The 18,674-nt window shown below is 39.0% G+C and overlaps 1 protein-coding gene across 1 annotated transcript in view; it reads right to left on the bottom strand.

Annotated features, from left to right (window-relative positions):
• The window catches only part of LOC139453245 (uncharacterized), a 92,773-nt gene extending 81,216 nt beyond the window's left edge, over nucleotides 1-11,557 (bottom strand). Inside the window, exon 1 of the mRNA XM_071234871.1 lies at nucleotides 11,471-11,557. Within this exon, the coding sequence (XP_071090972.1) occupies nucleotides 11,471-11,543 (73 nt within the window). The 5' untranslated portion in view covers nucleotides 11,544-11,557. The remainder of the gene's footprint in view (nucleotides 1-11,470) is intronic.
• Between the last annotated feature and the right edge of the window lie 7,117 nt (nucleotides 11,558-18,674).

The following is an 18,674-nucleotide window of genomic DNA, read 5'->3' as shown; positions in this document are numbered from 1 at the left end:
GCAACATTTATTGGGAACAACTCACTAGACACATACCTCTCACAAATAAGGTCCAATTTACGACGTTTTCAAGTTGCGAGTGCATGTTCGAATCTCAATAAATGACTTCATGATAGAACAATGTTTTATCGTGAAATAAATATCGCTTCCTTCTTTGTTCTTTGCGATTTATCGCGTAGCTATCTTATATCATCAAATGTCAGTTTCTAATTGTTTTATCATGACGTATCCGTGTCATGTAGCAATAACATACGCAAATATCGTTGACTTCGACGTAGAATAGTGTCATGAAATATGATCATCCTCTTGTGTGCAATATGTCTGGTTGATAAATCTAACATTTTCTTACTTTAAGAATAGCGACTGTACATTATCATATCCCTTATCAGGTCTCTGTAACATTTGCAAAATGATACAAATATAAAAATACAACTGAACCTAAATGTAATATCATCATTATTTATGTTAGTTATTCTCAAGTGAAGTAGTCCTCCACACTAAACATTCAGTGAAGAAGCCCATGAACATATGAACTATGTAACACACATTCATGGAAATTAGATGAACAGTTGAAGTTAGCAAAATTAATGATATTATTCGGCGAACGTCTATCAGCCATCTATTCTATTCATGAAGAACATTTCACCAACAGAGGAAATTATGACTATCGACTTGCTAATTATTTTTTTATATTCATGCTAGCTCAAACGATCTATTGGTTTTATTTATTGTTATGGTATCCACAAAATAACTAGGAGCCGATTTTTTTCCGTTTTTGTTGAAATAAAACTGAATTATATTTGCTTTTTACATATCAAAGTTTGCCAAATTGTTACAAAATGTTTGCCCACAGCAAGGCTACGTATTCCCAACATATTGTGCTTAGCACAGTATAACTGGACTAAGGGAGGGCGGTATTCCTCCTTGTGGGTCACCTGCTTGGCAATAAGGGACGGGAAAACTGCAGGGGTGACGGCAGTTAAGTTGATGGTACAGACAGATAAGAGAGATCATCTTACAAATGTGAAATCTCATTCCACAAAGGAAGAGGCGAAAGCTGAAACTTGCTGAGGTTTACAGAACAAAGGCCGTTATTTCTAGTTTCTTCCTGACTCTCGAGGATACATTTAATAAAACAATTAATGTGCGCGTGCGCGTGCGTGTGCGTGTGCGTGCGTGCGTGTGTGCGTGCGTGCGTGCGTTCGTGCGTGCGTGTGTGTGTGTGTGTGTGTGTGTGTGTGTGTGAGGTAGAAGAAGAATTGTACAGCACAAAAATGGCTACATATGTAGTTCGGGTAGATATGTAGTATGCCCTGCCAGTATGACCTTTGAGTCACTACAGTTTAAGTCATAAAAATGCGTAAAACAGTAAAGAAAACACAGTGACTATAAGTGAGTGAAACAAAAGACCTTAGTACAGGCACACCTAGTCCCCCAACCCTAAGTCTGCATGTATCAATACTGACAAATTGACAAATTGTATCAATACTCATACCTGCCACATCCTCAACCACTTAACTTACTCACACAATCATCTCACAACATGTTCGCTAACCCTCGTATCACAACGCATGCACGCACACATACACAAATCACATTCTTCTTTCCCCACCATTATGTCGACGTCAGCCATCATGGATCCATGCGCATGCTTTCATACATAATCCATTCTCCCACCATTCCCCAACATCCATCGAACTATAACTATATCCGCCCTCATGTATCGGTATTCGTGCTTACATACATACATACTCCCCCTTCCATTCCCCTACATCCATCGCACTATAACTATGACTATAACCGCCTTCATGCATCCGCACTTATGTTCACATTGCTTTGCATATGCATCGAATTACACGTTTAAAATATCGTAAATATTTTACATGTACATATTATATATCAGCAAACAGAGATTATTATAACGCAATAGATTTCATCCGTCAAAGCATCACAGAAAGAGGGGCAGCCTGGAATTTTACAATGGCATCTGAATGCACTAAGAAGTTCAGATGGTCAGGAGGTGAGAGTTGCGGAAGATTACGATAAACTTCAGTTACAGATCTCCATTACGAATATATAAAGTATGAATAAAGAGCACAGCTTGCTATGACGTGTACTGCATTCCTGCAGAATTAGCAATGTCCTTAGCTCTATATTTTATGTCTAAATGCTTATTTCGACAAAGACCCAAATGTATATAGGCATGACCATATTATATTCTACGCAAATATCACCACATTTAAAAACAAAGCTAGATTGAGTCTTTGAAGGGCATTAAGAACTGATACACACAAGGACAAATATTTATGGATGTCAACGGAGGAACACAGCGTTTCGGAGTATATACTTTCTCCTTCATCAGGTGAATATAATTAAATGCTATGAGACAGAGAACATATATATGTACCTGTAAGAACAACAAAAGTAAAAAGATAGCAAAGAAGGAATCGCAACAAGAGAAGCCAACAGATAATTGGCGCTGATTACCCCGCCTCCCGTTTGCCCATTGTCCATTTCCCATTACCAATCATTCATAAGTTAAGTTTTGGCTTTAATTTGTACATCGATAATCAACCATCAACGAATATTATCTCAACCCTAAAAAGTACGACAATATGTAGTTTACTGAGAAAGAGTTATCCAAATTAATATAATATGTGTTACTGTTGACCACTTTCTTAATGGCATTGTGGGTTCAAAGCTTTCGGCCATATAAGCCGTGCCAATTTTTCACTTGTCAGAGGAGTACACAAAGTATATGTCATCTGGACTAACATTTTTGGTTCGGTGGCTGGGTTAGATCGCTGACTTTGTGTGCTGGCGATTGGGTGCCTCACTCACAGTGTGGGTTCAAATCCCGGGCGGGACTCAACCCAAGAAAGTACGAGAATCTGTACTTCACTCAGAAAGTGTTATCCCAATTATAACATTTGCTGTCAAGAAAGCACAATAAATGTATATTCAGCTTTGGATGGGTAATAATATCACAGACATTTACGGATATTGATGATGACTTGGAGGAGCTTTGTAACGCACGTCTTCTCAATTCAGGGATTGGTAAATCAAAATGTGTGTGTGTGAGTGTGTGCGCGCGTGCGTGCGTGCGTGTGTAAATGTGGGCCTGTTGAATGTCACATAAAACATTCATCTTGAGCGGGTTGGTAGTTCGAGTTGGATTAGCATGTACAACTATATGATCTCCTTGAGGCAGAGAATGCCGCGCATGAATGTATTGATGAGATTCCTAGGTACATTGGGCCTTTTCGTCCTCAGGAATGCCCACAGTGGAGACTTCAATGGGGATAGGGTGTACACAATGTGCTACCTGGTAGATTGTTTGTAATCAAACCGGACAACGTTAATCTTTGACTAATTGTGGCGTAAAACAAAATTATTCATTCACTTATATCGGCAATTGAATGTTCATCTTAATTGTTATTGATGAACACGTAATATATTTTTAAAGAAATAAAACATTGAACTACAACTTTATGTGAGCACGAGTAGCTCTATTGGAATGAGATGAATAAGTCTTATAGAGTTGTATGCTTCTTCACAACCGTGTAACTATGAATTGACTTTATTGGGTAATCAAAAAAGAGATAGGACCTAAAATAGCCAAATTCCATACGATTTCACTTGTCCACCATCTTGGATGCAAGGCGAAAACATTTCAGCGCGTTTGAAGCCACTGAGAATGCCCCCTGCAGAGTTGGACGAACATTCTCTGCGGTGTGCGTGCGTGCGTGCGTGCGTGCGTGCGTGCGTGCGTGCGTGCGTGCGTGCGTGCGTGTGTGTGTGTGTGTGCGTGTGAGTGTGCGTGCGTGTGTGCGTGTGGTGTGGGGGTGGGGGGTGGGGATAAGAGTGGGGGGATATATGATAGATTTAGCAACAAGTAAGGTCTTCTTGAGTTGGACGGTATTCGGTGATGGCATAGCATATGAACTATGATTCTCTTTAGGCAGAAAATGAGGATCCACGATGTTCGACCTGGTAGAAGTGTGTAATCAAACCTCACAGCATTGTTTTTTTGACTGACTGTAGCGTCAAAACAAACTCATTCGTGTACTTGATCTGAATGTTCATCTTAATTGTTATGGATAGTCAGGGAGCCATGATCCGGATAACAGGGTGTCATTAGATAGAAATAAAGTAATAATAGGATTACCAGAAAAACGGAGTATAACACCCAAGGCAATAAACTTCGCTCATTAACACCAGAGCAAGTCAGTACAAGATTGAAAACTGCCCCATAATTATGTATGACATGCTTGAGTTAAAATGAAGAGCAAAACTGATGAAAGTTACCAATAAACGTGTATAGGTGTTATATCGTCTCTGCAAAAATAATAAGTGTTTGTCTTTAGTATTAACATTCAAATACGTTATATCTGTATTAGCGATATTGTCTTCGTTCTACCGGTGAGTCAGCGTTAGCCGTACTATCTCGTACTATAATTGTATTTCTGAAGACATCCCGATACAGTTTTTACGATGCATCACGTCTGCACTAGCGCTTGATAACAGCCTTGTGTTTGGGTGTTTCAGTGGTTTAAATCGCTGCTCTTGATATTGTTGATTAAACTTTGATACTATGAACAATATAATGTTATATGAGAGGATGACATTAGAACGGTAACATACTAATAGTATATAGGATGACATAAATAGAACAATGAGTAGTTCGTTCGTATGAACCTCCATAGAGTTAGGGCCAAAAAGTATGAACGTCGGAGCTTGCGAACTTATGAACATGAACTGGTCCCTACACATTCAGATAAACATGACAATTGCGTCTTCATATATACATCTAGTTTGAAATTAATTCTCAAATTCGAACCAAAGATTCTGACATGGCTGAGCTCTCAAGGAATTGCGACATCTTATTCCGGCCGGCTAAGGACACACACACGAACGCACGCAGGCACGCACGAACGAACGCACGAACATGAATGCCGACACAATCCCCGTATGATGTCCTGCCGTCACAATGCCCGTAACATGTCCTGCCGTTACTGTCACCGTAGCATGTTCTGTCATAATCTGCGAAGCATGTCCTGCCGTCAGAGCATAGCCTGGTGAGTCTGCGTAGCATGTCCTGCCGTTACAGTTCCCGTAGCATGTCCTGTCATAGTCCTTGAAGCATGTCTTGCTGTTGTGGTACTGTCATATCCTGCCGCCATAGCCGTTGTAGCATGTCCTGTTACAGCCCTCATCAGCCAGCTCTGCTGTGATTGTACATGCAGCGACAACACGCATGGATACGCTGACCGCTAAACGATAACGTCTGTAGCGACCAGAACTGGGATACGACCAGAACTGGGATAAACACCGTAGAGAATTATATCTGTGGCATGCAACTATGTGTTTAATTGACAAACATTTAAAAAGAGCAAAATCATCTGCACTTCTTGTGTTTTGTATTTTTACTCCGTTCTGCAAAGTGCGCCAATGGCAATGCTACTGACTCGATGACCGACATTTGCAGCTAAATATAGCAGCGTATAAAAGTGGTAATGCGGAACTAAAGCGGAATACAATTTCTTCTTTTTATGCATATTGCTCATGACAAAATGCAATTCCTATAAAAATGGTCGTGTTGCTTATTATCTGTAATTACTGCCCATTGCCATGTTTAATTTCTAACCATGATATCAGTCCCAAATGTATTATTTAATTGTCTATCATATCATAACCTTTGTGAGGTGGTGACATGTTTAATAACAGAGTAAATTTTCTGTTAAATAGATATCTTGGCCACTTCTGAACACAGTGTTTCCTACAAAATAGCAAAAGCCAAATGAAAATAAAATTATTCTCTAATTTATGTATTTTAAAGTTGTTATGCCACTCATTGGTGGGGATACAAGCGTAATAATTCAAGTTCCTAGGATGTTTGTGTTATGCAATTTTGCAAGAGTTATGAGAGTTGGACATATTTCTTCTCATACACAGTAAAACAGCAGGTAAATGTCTAGGAATAAATACTCATGACATTGTACAATAGGCCATGATGTTCACAAAATATATGTGGGAGGGTATGTACATCAATATAATAATATTAATTATTTTGAATATAACTAAGTGTGTCATTAAACATCAAACAATGAATACTCAACATGTCAGAGTTGAAAGGGGTACAGTTAAATTTGTACTGTTCAAGGGATTTCTAAGCAACAACACCTCACAGCCCTCTGGCAACTGATGTGTGTATTTTTGTTTGTATTCTCAAGTCCCAAAGTCATTTTTTGTAAATATTACTATCATTAGCATGTTAGATTTTAGTGGTAACAATTATTAAAAATCACTCCATTTGATTATTGTGTACATGATGATAAAAGCAACTATTTTCTTATATTAATGGTGGAGGTACATGTAACTGCTTCCAGGCATAGCAGATGCAGGATGTGAGAAAGTTTGTGCTTCATCTTAGAAGTCTAACTTAAAAAATGAAAGAAACTAATTACATATAGAAATATTAGAGTAGAAATTGTTGAAAAAGATTTCTCTTGTTAAACAAAGATTTCTTTAATGTTCCTTTGATTCACCCACCACCCTATTCTTTTTCTCATTGATTTAAAGGAAAAAATACATATGTAATACCCAGTATGACAAAATCTCCTTCCTGGTCAGTATTAAAATAACTGGGAAACTCATTGAACCATTCCTGGTAGGTTATTGACATAAAAACGTTGAAGCTTTCATAACCGTTTTGCCAGCAAAATGTCCTCATATTTCTGGGGAGACAATATGGAATCTAAATGATATTATTTAATATGATTGAAATATTTAGAAAGGTTTCAAAATTACCAACTTAAGACAGATAACATATATTTAATAAATCCATTACTAATAGAGAACTGAACTTGTTATCTCATGCTCTGTAACCATTGACATTAAAATTTGCAAGACAAAGCAACAGTAAGAGTTATCCTCCCTTTACAACTTGATCAAAATGGTCGTCTGGTCCTTGCTGTTGAAGGCCAAGTGGCTGAAGTTTCTAAGATAATATTTCTTTGAAAGACGAGAATGTGTAGGTAAGTCATTATACCTTTACTTTTTACCTTTTTTCTGTGGTTTCTATCAAGGCAGGTACAGACCTAGCACAATGTCATGCATTGTGCAGTCAGTCCCTCCATGATGATCAGTTAGCCTATTACAGGTGTGAAGGGGACGAAGCTTTTTTTTAAACTATGTAGTTTCATATGCACAGCTTATTGTCAAAGTACATGTTTCTCAAAGGTTGTAAATGTGAATGACAATGTTCAGAAAACAAAACTCTCAAGATTCCTTTCATTCTTGAAAGCATAACATTTATGCCACTTCTGGTTGAGGGGATGTGAGTAATAATATAGTCAACAATCTCTTAACATTAGCAATATTGACCCATAGCATTCAGATTCTCCTCACAGGTTTGAAATGTTATTTACTATCATCAGCCAAGAAGAAATCTTAAGATTTCTTGTCGGTTGATGATAGTAAATAATATTTCACACTTATGATCAGAATCTTAATGTAATGGGTCAATATTTCTAATTTTAAGAGATTTTTGACTATATTTTGACTCATATCACCTTGACCAGAAGTGCGATAATGCCTTTAAAATCTACAATTAATGGAATCTTAAGATTTCTTGTCGGTTGATGATAGTAAATAATATTTCAGACCTATGAACAAAAGTCTAAATGTAATGGGTCAATATTTCTAATTTTAAGAGATTTTTGACTATATCATGACTCGTATCACCTTGACCAGAAATGGGATAATGCCTTTAAAATCTACAATTAATGGAATCTTAAGATTTCTTCTCAGTTGATGATATTAAATAACATTTCACACTTGTGGGCTGAATCTTAATGTAATAGGACAATATTTCTAATTTTAAGAGATTTTTGACTATTTTATGACTCATATCACCTTGACCAGAAGTGGGATAATGCCTTTAAAATCTACAATTAATGGAATCTTAAGATTTCTTGTTGGTTGATGATAGTAAATAATATTTCACACTTGTGGACAGAATCTTAATGTAATAGGACACTATTTCTAATTATAAGAGATTTTTTACTATATCATGACTCATATCACCTTGACCAGAAGTGGGATAATGCCTTTAAAATCTACATTTAATGGAATCTTAAGATTTCTTGTCGGTTGATGATAGTAAATAATATTTCACACTTGTGGGCTGAATCTTAATGTAATAGGACAATATTTCTAATTTTAAGAGATTTTTGACTATATTATGACTCATATCACCTTGACCAGAAGTGGGATAATGCCTTTAAAATCTACATTTAATGGAATCTTAAGATTTCTTGTCGGTTGATAATAGTAAATAATATTTCGCACTTATGAGCAGAATCTTAATGTAATGGGTCAATACTGCTATTTATAAGAGACCTTTTACTATATTATCACTCATGTCCCTTTGACCAGAAATGGGATAGTCCTTTCACAAGTACAAATAATGGAATACTTGTAGCTGATTTTTATTAATTATCGATTAGATATTTACCCTTGTATTACTGTAATTAAGCCGTGCAGAAGCGTCATAACACATTTAAAATTTATTAACTGTTGAATATTTATAATTATTTTTAGCTTTTGAAAGTGATTAGGACCACAAACTTAGCAAATATTGAGGGAGGTCATGATTGTTACTTTTCTAGGGAATATTATACCAGTAAGTGTGTTACACAAGGAGTGTCAGAATTCAGAAAGTCTTGTATTTACCCAGTGAGGGTGAAGGTAATACATGGATTCTTACATGAGTTTTGTAAAACAGAATATGTACTGTGCTTATCCACGTTTATCCATGTAATGCCAATCGTCAAGCACGGGTACTATCTTATTCCGTGTATTTTACCTTCCGCTGTCTGGGGTGCGATTGGTTAGCCTAGGCCTATTGGTCAAAGCGTTCGCTCGTCACGTCGAAGGCTCGGGTTCGATTCCCATCATGTGTTCAATGAGTAAACCCTATTTCTGGTGTCCCGTGCCATGATACTCCAGGAATGCTGCTAAAAGCAGTGTAAATACATGTTCACCCACTTACTCACTCCTTCTGCAGACGTCTATCCACTAGACCACTCAGGCAGTTGATTTCGTGTAGAAGGGGTCCCCAGCAACACATGCTTAATTTTAATTGTCTTACTAGGTGACTTCATGGATCGGAGGTTCAAGGTCCTCCGACGTGCTGGATGTTTGCTTATAATATCAATCACTATTTTGCTCTCTGCCCATGTGGACCAACATTTTACTGCAAGAACCAGTAACAGCAAAGCTGACCATGCAGGTAATATTCCCATGATCGGATGGGGAGTCCGGCTTAGAATCGTATAATGAGAGGCGACTAACGAGCCTCGGGTAGTCAGGTTCGTTATTTGGTTGATTGCGAGACATCGTACATGTCGGCGTGGGACGTTGTTCATACTTAAACCAATCGTTTATTTACATGTATTTATATCGGGGTACATGACACACAATTAACGAAGTCACTATACAAGCATGCCCACCCGGTCCATCGATTGTGGTGCCCGTGAAGACCCGGGGTAGAATAGGTCTTTTCAGCAATCCATGCTTGCCCTAAAAGGCGACTATGCTTCTCGTAAACGGCAACTAACGGGATCGGGTGGTCTGGCTCACTGACTTGGTTGATGCATGTCATCGTATCCCAAATGCATGGATCGATGCTCATGATGTCTATCACTGGATTGTCCGTGTTGTCTGGTCCAGACTCGATTATTTACAGACCGCCGTCATATAGCTGGAATATTGCTCAGTGCGGCGTTAAACAACCAACCAACCAACCATCGATTGTCGCCTAACATGACAAGCGAAGCGATGGGTATATTTTAAGCAATGCCCAACATAGACATACACAATGCACTGTCCATGGATCATCATGATTTTAGGATAGATATATAAATATATTATTTCGACTTGCTTCAATATATCTTTCCTTTATTTCAAATTGAAGCTGCCTGGTTCCTAAAACACTATGGAGTAACTCTATACTCCTTTCTGTTAGGTCTGGTTTACCGGTGCATGCATGCGTGCATGAGGAGTCATATCCGTCTTACCGCTTATATCTGTTAGTTCTACATTTATATTTATACATTTATTATAAATTTGCACACCAAACTTCTGAACTTGCATTACCTGCATCATGTATATGTGATAGGGTTAAGTTAAGGAGGTATTTGAGGTTACCACTAACTTGTATATGTGGGTAGAATGCCATTCTGAAACAATCGTCAATATCAAGCTTGGATACTTCTTAGCATGTTTCAAAGCTTACATTGGTCTGCATCTACAGCATTCTGAAGTATGTAAAATATAATACATCCGATACAAACCCTCTATCGTTATCTATCGTTCTGAGTGATGTATAGTTTATATCCGATATACATACTCCCCCGCGTCTTTCATTTATAATGATGTATATAACATGTCTGATATACAACACCCCGCGTTTCATTCTGAGTAATGTATATTTTATGTCCGATGTACCTGTGTACTTCCCCGTAACTTTGTAAAGAAGAATTATAAAACACTTTCATCTTGTGTAATTTTCGCCTCAATCTTCTGGCAAACCATATACAATTAACCCATCGAACTAATTAAAAGAAGTGGAAAGAGCTTGTCTAAATACAGAGGCAAGTGAAATAATTGTTTTGAAATTATATAAATATGATTTCTCACATCTACTCATGTGTGAATTACAAGGATTCCATTCAGCACAGTTACATTAAATAAATTAATGAGGATACATGTTTTGCATTTCTATTCAGATCGTGGGATTGGAGGAGACCGCACGTTAAATTGGCCCACAAACAACAGAATACGGAAAATTGTTTACAGTTACAAACAAAACAAAATCTAAATGGAATGCATAATGTGTCGGGGCTCTTTTATTTAACGGCCACAATCCGAAATATTTCATAAACCCCTCGAGTTACCGCTTTTACTTTTGTAATATGGCCGATTCCATTACATTCTATACACTATTGTGACCACAATGTGATGTAGAAACACATCCTTGATTTCAATTATTGATCTAATTATAACATAATTTGTTAAAAGAAATATCGCACAGACACTGTGACATTTGTGCATAAATGTGAATTGCCGCACAGAAAGGCGTGTGAATATTTGTCAAGTACAAAATAACAAAATAATAATAATAATAACTAAAGATGTTTCCAATTTATAGTGAAGAATTTAATGTGCGTTATTTATTTGGAATGGGACATGGAAATATACAAAAGATCATATTCAGTACGGTCCCCCCCAAAATATAAACTAAATCATACTCCGCATATATATCGCCATGTGTTTTAGAGCTAACCGAAAGCATTACCGCAGTAAATGGGGTTTTGTGAAATTGTGGACTGTTTATCCCAGTTCTGGTCGCTACAAACGTCTACTTCTCGACAAACGGATTTAGATGTAACCACAGTGTACTCACCCGTGAGAGTAGCGACAGCGATCGTGTAAACTAGTACGAGGTACCCGGCCAACCCGCCGCTGACACACAACATCCTGTATGGGTAGACAGCGGATAACCAGCACACAGCTGCAGGCTCCCGCTTATAACTGATCAACACACAAAGAGCGTACACTTTATATAAGTGCGATTCAACCTATTGTCATCTTCTTAGAATCGCCTTTAAATAGCGTTCACGAAATAACCTGCTATCTTGTTTACACGAGAGAGTTGTTAGCTCGTTGCATTTGCAGGTCAGCTTTGTGCCCAAGGGTTAGTCAGCGTCACTGTATGTGTGCAGCCGCGACGGCCCAACGTGATATCAGAACCTTCGAGCAAACACAGAGTGTAGCAAAACACTGTGTACATTAAAGGAGGAGGAAGACAACTCCTTTATTACGTGACAATGCGAATGGGCGGTGGCCTGGTTGAGTGAACAATGGATTGTGTTGACGAACCTTCGCGTGACATTCACGTTTGTGGAGTAATGCTGTAAGAACATGTCAGTATGGGTCTTATCTTTTCTAAAGAAATAGTAAATTAACTTTGGCTCGACTCGGCTATTCTCCGATAGGATGATACAAGATATATGTTATCATAGTGTCACATATTGTACAATTAGCAAGACAATTAAATACGTACTTAATGTTTATAGAGTACTTAGGTGGATGTCTCAAGCACTAGTAAAAGTATTATCAGCGAGAGTTACTGTCACTGAACGATCTTGCTGCATAATGTGAACTAACTTCTTGTTATTGAATAGGTACAAAATTCAGAGTTAAATTCCTTTGATTTTTCTAGAATATTATACGCTGATAGAATATAAGTCACAGGAAATGAGAAAGTGGGTTTCATCTTCCACAACTTTAACGTCTTTGAGTTGGGCAGTATGACACAGTCTGTCTCCTAATGGTATGTCGACAGACATATGTATGACATGGGTGAGTAATGCATGATGAGTGACCGTTTATTCACACACACACACGCACGCACGCACGCTCTCACACATACACACACACACACACTCGTACGTAAAACTTCTCCATAAGGAGTTGAGGCATGGGAGACTATTCAAAGCGAGCGAACTATATAATTTGCCAAGCGATAGAAATATGTTGCACAAAGTGCGTTAAATTAACGAATGATAAATTAAGATAAATCAACACATCATTTGGACACGTCACGGAAATGGATCCCTTTAGTTGGTTAACGTGATTAAGTTATGAAAATATTACAGCTTTTTTATTACAAAAAGAGACAATTTCACTCGTCAATATTACACTTGAAATATCATAAAGTGATAAAGAGTAATGTTAGATACATTATTGTTTCAAAGATATGAATGAAAGTGAAGTGAATGCTGGCATTTAACAGGTTGCTGGGACATTTCAATAACATTCGCGTTAGTGGAGTTATGCCGTTAGTACATGTAGGTATTGGTCTCATCTTTTCTGATGAAACAGTAGATGAACAATCATTGACATTAATAGTCTCTCATTATTCCACATGGTCTCATTATAGACACACCTTAAGGAATTTAGATTTGTTTTCGACATTGAACTTTTGAACTGGTCCCTAAACATTCAGAGAAACATGCTAATTGCGTTTTCATATTGTTTGAATTGAATTCTCAAATTCGAACCGAAGATTCCGGCACGGCTGAGCTCGCAAGGAATTGCGGCATCCTAGTCCACCCGTCTCCCTGTCTCCCGACGCTAAGTGGACACCTAGTGGAGACATACATGTTCACTGGCGGATCCACGTGGGTGCCATGTGCCCCACCTTTTCCAAAATCCTGGATCCGCCTTTGCATGTTAGGAGATCCAATATTAAGATTTGACGTCGCTTTTAGCAATATTCTAGCCTCACAACGTCAGGTGTTAGGTGAACACCAGAGGGCTTGATATTCTGTGCTTCTCCAGCTCAAACTCTGATATCGAACAGACCGCCTCTGTGGTCTAATGGTAGAGCGTCCGGCCGGAGAGCGGAAGGTCCGGGGTTCGATCCCCAGCCGCGTCATACCAAAAAGACGTTAAAAGATGGTACTTGTTGTAACCCTGTCTGGTGCTCGGCATTAAGGGGCTAAAACAAGGACTGGTCGGCTCGGAGTCAGTATACTGTTTCTGAGTGGGGTATTTATGTTAAACTGCGGCATGGTATCTCAGTGTGCTGGCACTATATACGGCACGCGGTATCAGTCCGGACTAGTACAAGCAGCCAGACACACACACATACACGTGCATGCACGTCGCTATATATGTGCAATAATCTTGGACGCGACGTTAAACCACATTTCACCTCACCTCTGATATCGAACATTTTTTGCGTCAAAATGCTAACATGCCCCGTCTGTTCAGCGTAGTGACTTCTTATTGTGGTATGTGGTTTCGAAAATAACCGAAGGTCACTTCATTTTCTCTGTGGATGTCCGCTTAATGGTTGCCACATGGTAGATGTGCAAAATACACCTGTTGAAAAAGCAGAGTACAGATGTTGAAGAATGACAAAGTAGCCTTGCTTGACAACGGTATAAGGATCTATACCGAAGCGTCGCCTTTAGAATAAATAAAGAAGTTGTTATCCATGAACTGTGTCTACTTTGTATTTAAGTCTTGTACCACCCTGAGTGTTTTGGAGTAAATAAATTAATCTGAATCTGACTCTGACAAGAATGATGTCCCTATTCAATGGAATCCTAGAAGGGACTTTGTCGCGTTGTCGTCCTAACAAAAACAAACAAAAAGTGTCAAAATTAACCAAAGCACGACAATGCGACAAAGCGAGATTTTTGGCCATTTGTCGCATTGTCGCGCTTTGAAAAATATTTTTCTTATTTTAACAAAGGGCGACAATGCTACATTTTTCAAGGTCAAAATATGTCACGGTTCATGGCTGGTTGCTGTCTCCTGATGTCGCCAGGCGTTGTTGTGGAGATTTTATGGCGCATGGACCAACTGTCATGATAGTTACAGAGTAGCAAACGTGTTATCCAATTGAGTGAGCGGGGAGTATTTCTTCTTTGTGGGGTTGACTGTAGTTTTGCTGATGAATTACGCTGTGAGGTTGATGACGTCATCTTTTGCAGAGGTGCAGAAAGAATTTAGATCTTGGAAGGAATGGATCTTTGCCTATATATTGAACCATGGTATAAACAGGTGTTTGTCTGATTCGTTGGTAAATACGTATTCCCGTCTCTTCTCAGACATAAGGGATTCTAGTATTGAAACCAGGGCCCTAGGTAGCGACATGGAATTGTTACGTGTCATGATTTCTTGTCACTGGCTTGTTGGGAATGTTGACGACTAAGCTTGTGAATGACTCTTAAATACAGCCTTTACACTTCAGAATAAAACGGGGGCGGTCGGGTAGCCTAGTGGTTAAAGTGTTCGCTTGTCACGCCGACGACCCGGCTTCGATTCCCGACATGGGTACAATGTGTGAAGCCCATTTCTGGTGTCCCCCGCCGTGATATTGCTGGAAAATTGCTAAAAGCGGCGTAAAACCATACTCACTCACTCACTCAGAAGAAAACTCTCTCCCTCTTCAAACCACCCCAACCCACCCCCCACGGTACTCACAGGAGTCACTACCGTTATAAAAAAAAACGTTAAACTTCAAATTTCAGACCATCCCAAACACGTTAATCTTCGAAACTACCAAATATAACCAATTTTTCTCTCTTCAGATCGGGATCGAAATTCACAGCGGACTGTCTTTTACGACGTGCGCGTAAATCTACGCGATCCAGCCTATACAGATAACATCTTCATTAACCAGCCTGTTACAGACACAAACACCTGCGTTAGTACTAACCTGTCACAGAACCGGCAGGTTCACAGAGATGTGAGTCACACGGGTGTTCACTGTTTTTTGCTCTATTTCGCCCGTTCAGCGCAACAGACAAAAATGCCAAGGAAACTCTCTAAATCCCTCCCAGGGGATCTCGTGGCTATTCTGGAGACTCGAGTAGTTAATCAATTTCAAGCCCATCACAGTCAAGGACTTATAGTCCACGAGCCAGACCAGATATTGGCACCACCTGGGGTGGCAAAATCTCAGTATGATTTTTTGAAAGTCAAATATCCATAGATGGAAAAAAAACACTTCGGGACTCACAGCTAAGGGGCAGTAATCACCACATACGGGGGGGGGGGACCCCGGAGTGGAATTCACGGGACCAGATTTCGGGGCAAGGGAAACTAGAAAGTGGAATAACTTAGGCAATAGTTATATGGTGACGAATGACCACTCAAATGTTGGTAGCCTGATGCTCTTCATGTTGGTATGTAATATAGATCTAATACAGGTATAAATATAGCTGCGAGCAGCGATGGCGGGCTCCCTATCGGAATGTTTTAGCAGCGGATCCTGTTCTCCATTCATAGAAGTAATTTTGAAAAATTCTACTTTGGTTATACAGAGTACTAAAAACCATTGAAACTGAGTTCTTAATGACCCTAATCTATTAGCATTAAGACATTTTCTACTGTGGTTATATAAGTGCATTCCGATATGAGGAAGGATATGTGCTATACTGTGTACGACTATAATATGATCTGGATTATCAATAGGATATTTCACCTGTCCGTTTTGACCAAGATAAAAATTCCCATTTTGGCCCTGTACCTGTTAAGTATGGAAGATACCAGCATGCAGAGGTGTTGGTGACTTGTTATTGTAATATGCAGGAAATGGATCTTGTAATTTGACCCGTGCTCAGGGATGAGATGGCTTAGACCATTATCTAACAGTAACAACACATGTCGGTCACCTCTTGTCATCTCCTTGTTGAAGCAATTCAACCAATCAGCTAAGAAAACCCCAAGCCTTCCAAGCGTTTGTGATCAAAGTTTAAAAGAAGATTAGCTGTAATCACAATGGAGATCAATGCACTTAAGTAGGTTGAGAACGGGACTGGTTTGTAAACCATAATAATAATATTCCCTAAAGTTGGAATTATATCTGAGATGTTTCAGAAAGAAATGGAATTATCAATAATGAACAGGTTCGTATTATAAAAGGGTAATTTGATAGTCCGAAAATCCATTCCAAGGAAAGCCAAGGCATTTTATAAAAAGAAAACCAAACATGTTGCACAACGATCCTTTTAGACAGGGAGCAACTGAATGGATCTACTGTGCAAGTGTGTGAAACTGTGCACTTTCCGCTGACAGAATGTATATTACAAACAGCGTGAAGAGAATCTATACAGAAGCAGACTATAGAAGTCGCTACCATCGAAAACGAAGTGAACATATAAGTTGTCTGTTATTACTTGAAATTGTGGTAATACAATTATGACAAGTACCAGTAAATTAAACCGAAAGTTCAGCGATATTAAACTTTCAATCACAAACGTACAAAATGCGTGCTTTCTGCTGGCAGAGACTACTGAAAACAGCGTGAAGAAAATCCATAAAGAAACAGACTATAGAAATCGCTGCTATCGAAACATGAAGTCAACATATAACCCGTCTGTTACTATACTTGAAGTTGTGGTAATACAATTATGACAAGTACCAGTAAATTAATCGGGGAGTTCAGGAACATCAAACTTTGAATCACAAACCTACCGTAAATCCCACAGTCCGAAAAAGATTTATGAAGGAGGTGTCCTCGGGGGGGTCCTGTTTTGACCGGTGGAGCCCACACGTGGCTCTCAGATGACCCCGCTGACAGCAGCTTATGTAATCCGCTATCGCGCTATCACTGCCTCGCGCTACCATTACCGTGCACGTGGATCACGTTCCAATATGCAACCGACCGACCCAGCCGCATGGGACTGAGGTACGCTGACACGCTGCGAGGCCAATAAACATGTATGCGCAGTTCTTTGCTTAACTCGCGCCAATTGATGTAGATATGAGCTTTGACATAACTAAACATCCGATGTCGATATTTACACCAAGCTACACTGTTTTCTATGCAGAACCGTTGAACATACGAGCGCAAACGTAAACCTATTTCTATAGTCCGTTTCTGCTTGCGTTATCCATCAGCTGTTTTAACACTGTATCTCATTGACCCTGATAACTGATTTCTGTAGTCCATAGTCGAAAACCAGACACAAAGCTCACGTACTACTGACTGTAGTTGTTATATAAATAAACCCATACCACTGGTCTATCGACAATAATGTAGCGTATAGCGCAAAGAGGACACAGTATTGCTGGCGATTGAAGTGCAGTGAACGGGACTTATTTGTCATTTTACGGCTGCTTCTTTCAGTGTCTTTTACTTTAAAAATGTTTGAAGAGTTCGTACAACACCTTTATCACCCCCACAAAATGACATTTTCAAAACATGTGAAATAAGAGTTTGATGTATGTAGGATTTGTGATTTGTGACTGCATTTCAATATCGAATTGCACATGTAAATACCAAAGAGTGCCTAGTCTGGCAGTTGTTGAATGATCTGGTTAGGAGCAATATGTTGAAAGATGTTGTTATACATAAATTATGCATCATTTCTCTCCCCGTCGTCTTATTTCCTATGTCGCTACACTTGGGCGTGGTAACAGACATCCCCATTCTACATACACACACGAAATTTGGCCGAAATCGAACGGATAGTTTCGGAGTTACGGGTGTTTGGAGTTTTGCTATATGGCAAGGTTATGGCAAGGTTATGAACGGGGGCCAAAGAGTACCATTTTCAAAATGCTGTAGCTCCGTTGTCCATTGACCTATAGACAAACGGTTTGGTGTTCTGGAATAACCAGGACATTAGGTATCAGGAAAACGCATGACTTTTCACATAAATACGTTTTCTTTGAAGTTGTTAGTATGGTACTTGGAGACAAAGTATGGAGAGTTTGGAAGCTTTTGAGCTGGTAGTTTGAGCTGAGGAGATTTTGGGAGTCAAGTACTGAGAAATTGGGTAAAAATCAGTGCAAAACCACTTAATCCAATCTGGAGGCCAAACCAAGCAATTTCGCTACATTGGATGAGTAGAGAATTTGTTGGCCATCTGATTCCGCACCTGTTCAAGAATTTTGGAAGTCTTTGGAGCTTTCCTGACGGAGATATGAGCTGTTGAAATTGCTATTTTTAAAGTTGTTTTGAGTTGTCTGCCCTTAGTCTTTGAGTCTAGAGTCTTGAGATTTTTGTGGATATAACTTCAGTAGCTAAGCTATCTTTGTGGAAATTTTCAAGAGATTCTGATCAGTAGTTTTTGAGTTAGGAT

This window comes from Haliotis cracherodii, unplaced genomic scaffold (genome assembly GCF_022045235.1).
Source record: "Haliotis cracherodii isolate W230 unplaced genomic scaffold, xgHalCrac1.p SCAF_9, whole genome shotgun sequence".
NCBI classification, from domain to species: Eukaryota; Metazoa; Mollusca; class Gastropoda; order Lepetellida; family Haliotidae; genus Haliotis; species Haliotis cracherodii.
The sequence above is the reverse complement of the archived record's forward strand: the minus strand, read 5'-3'. Positions and strand labels throughout refer to the sequence as shown.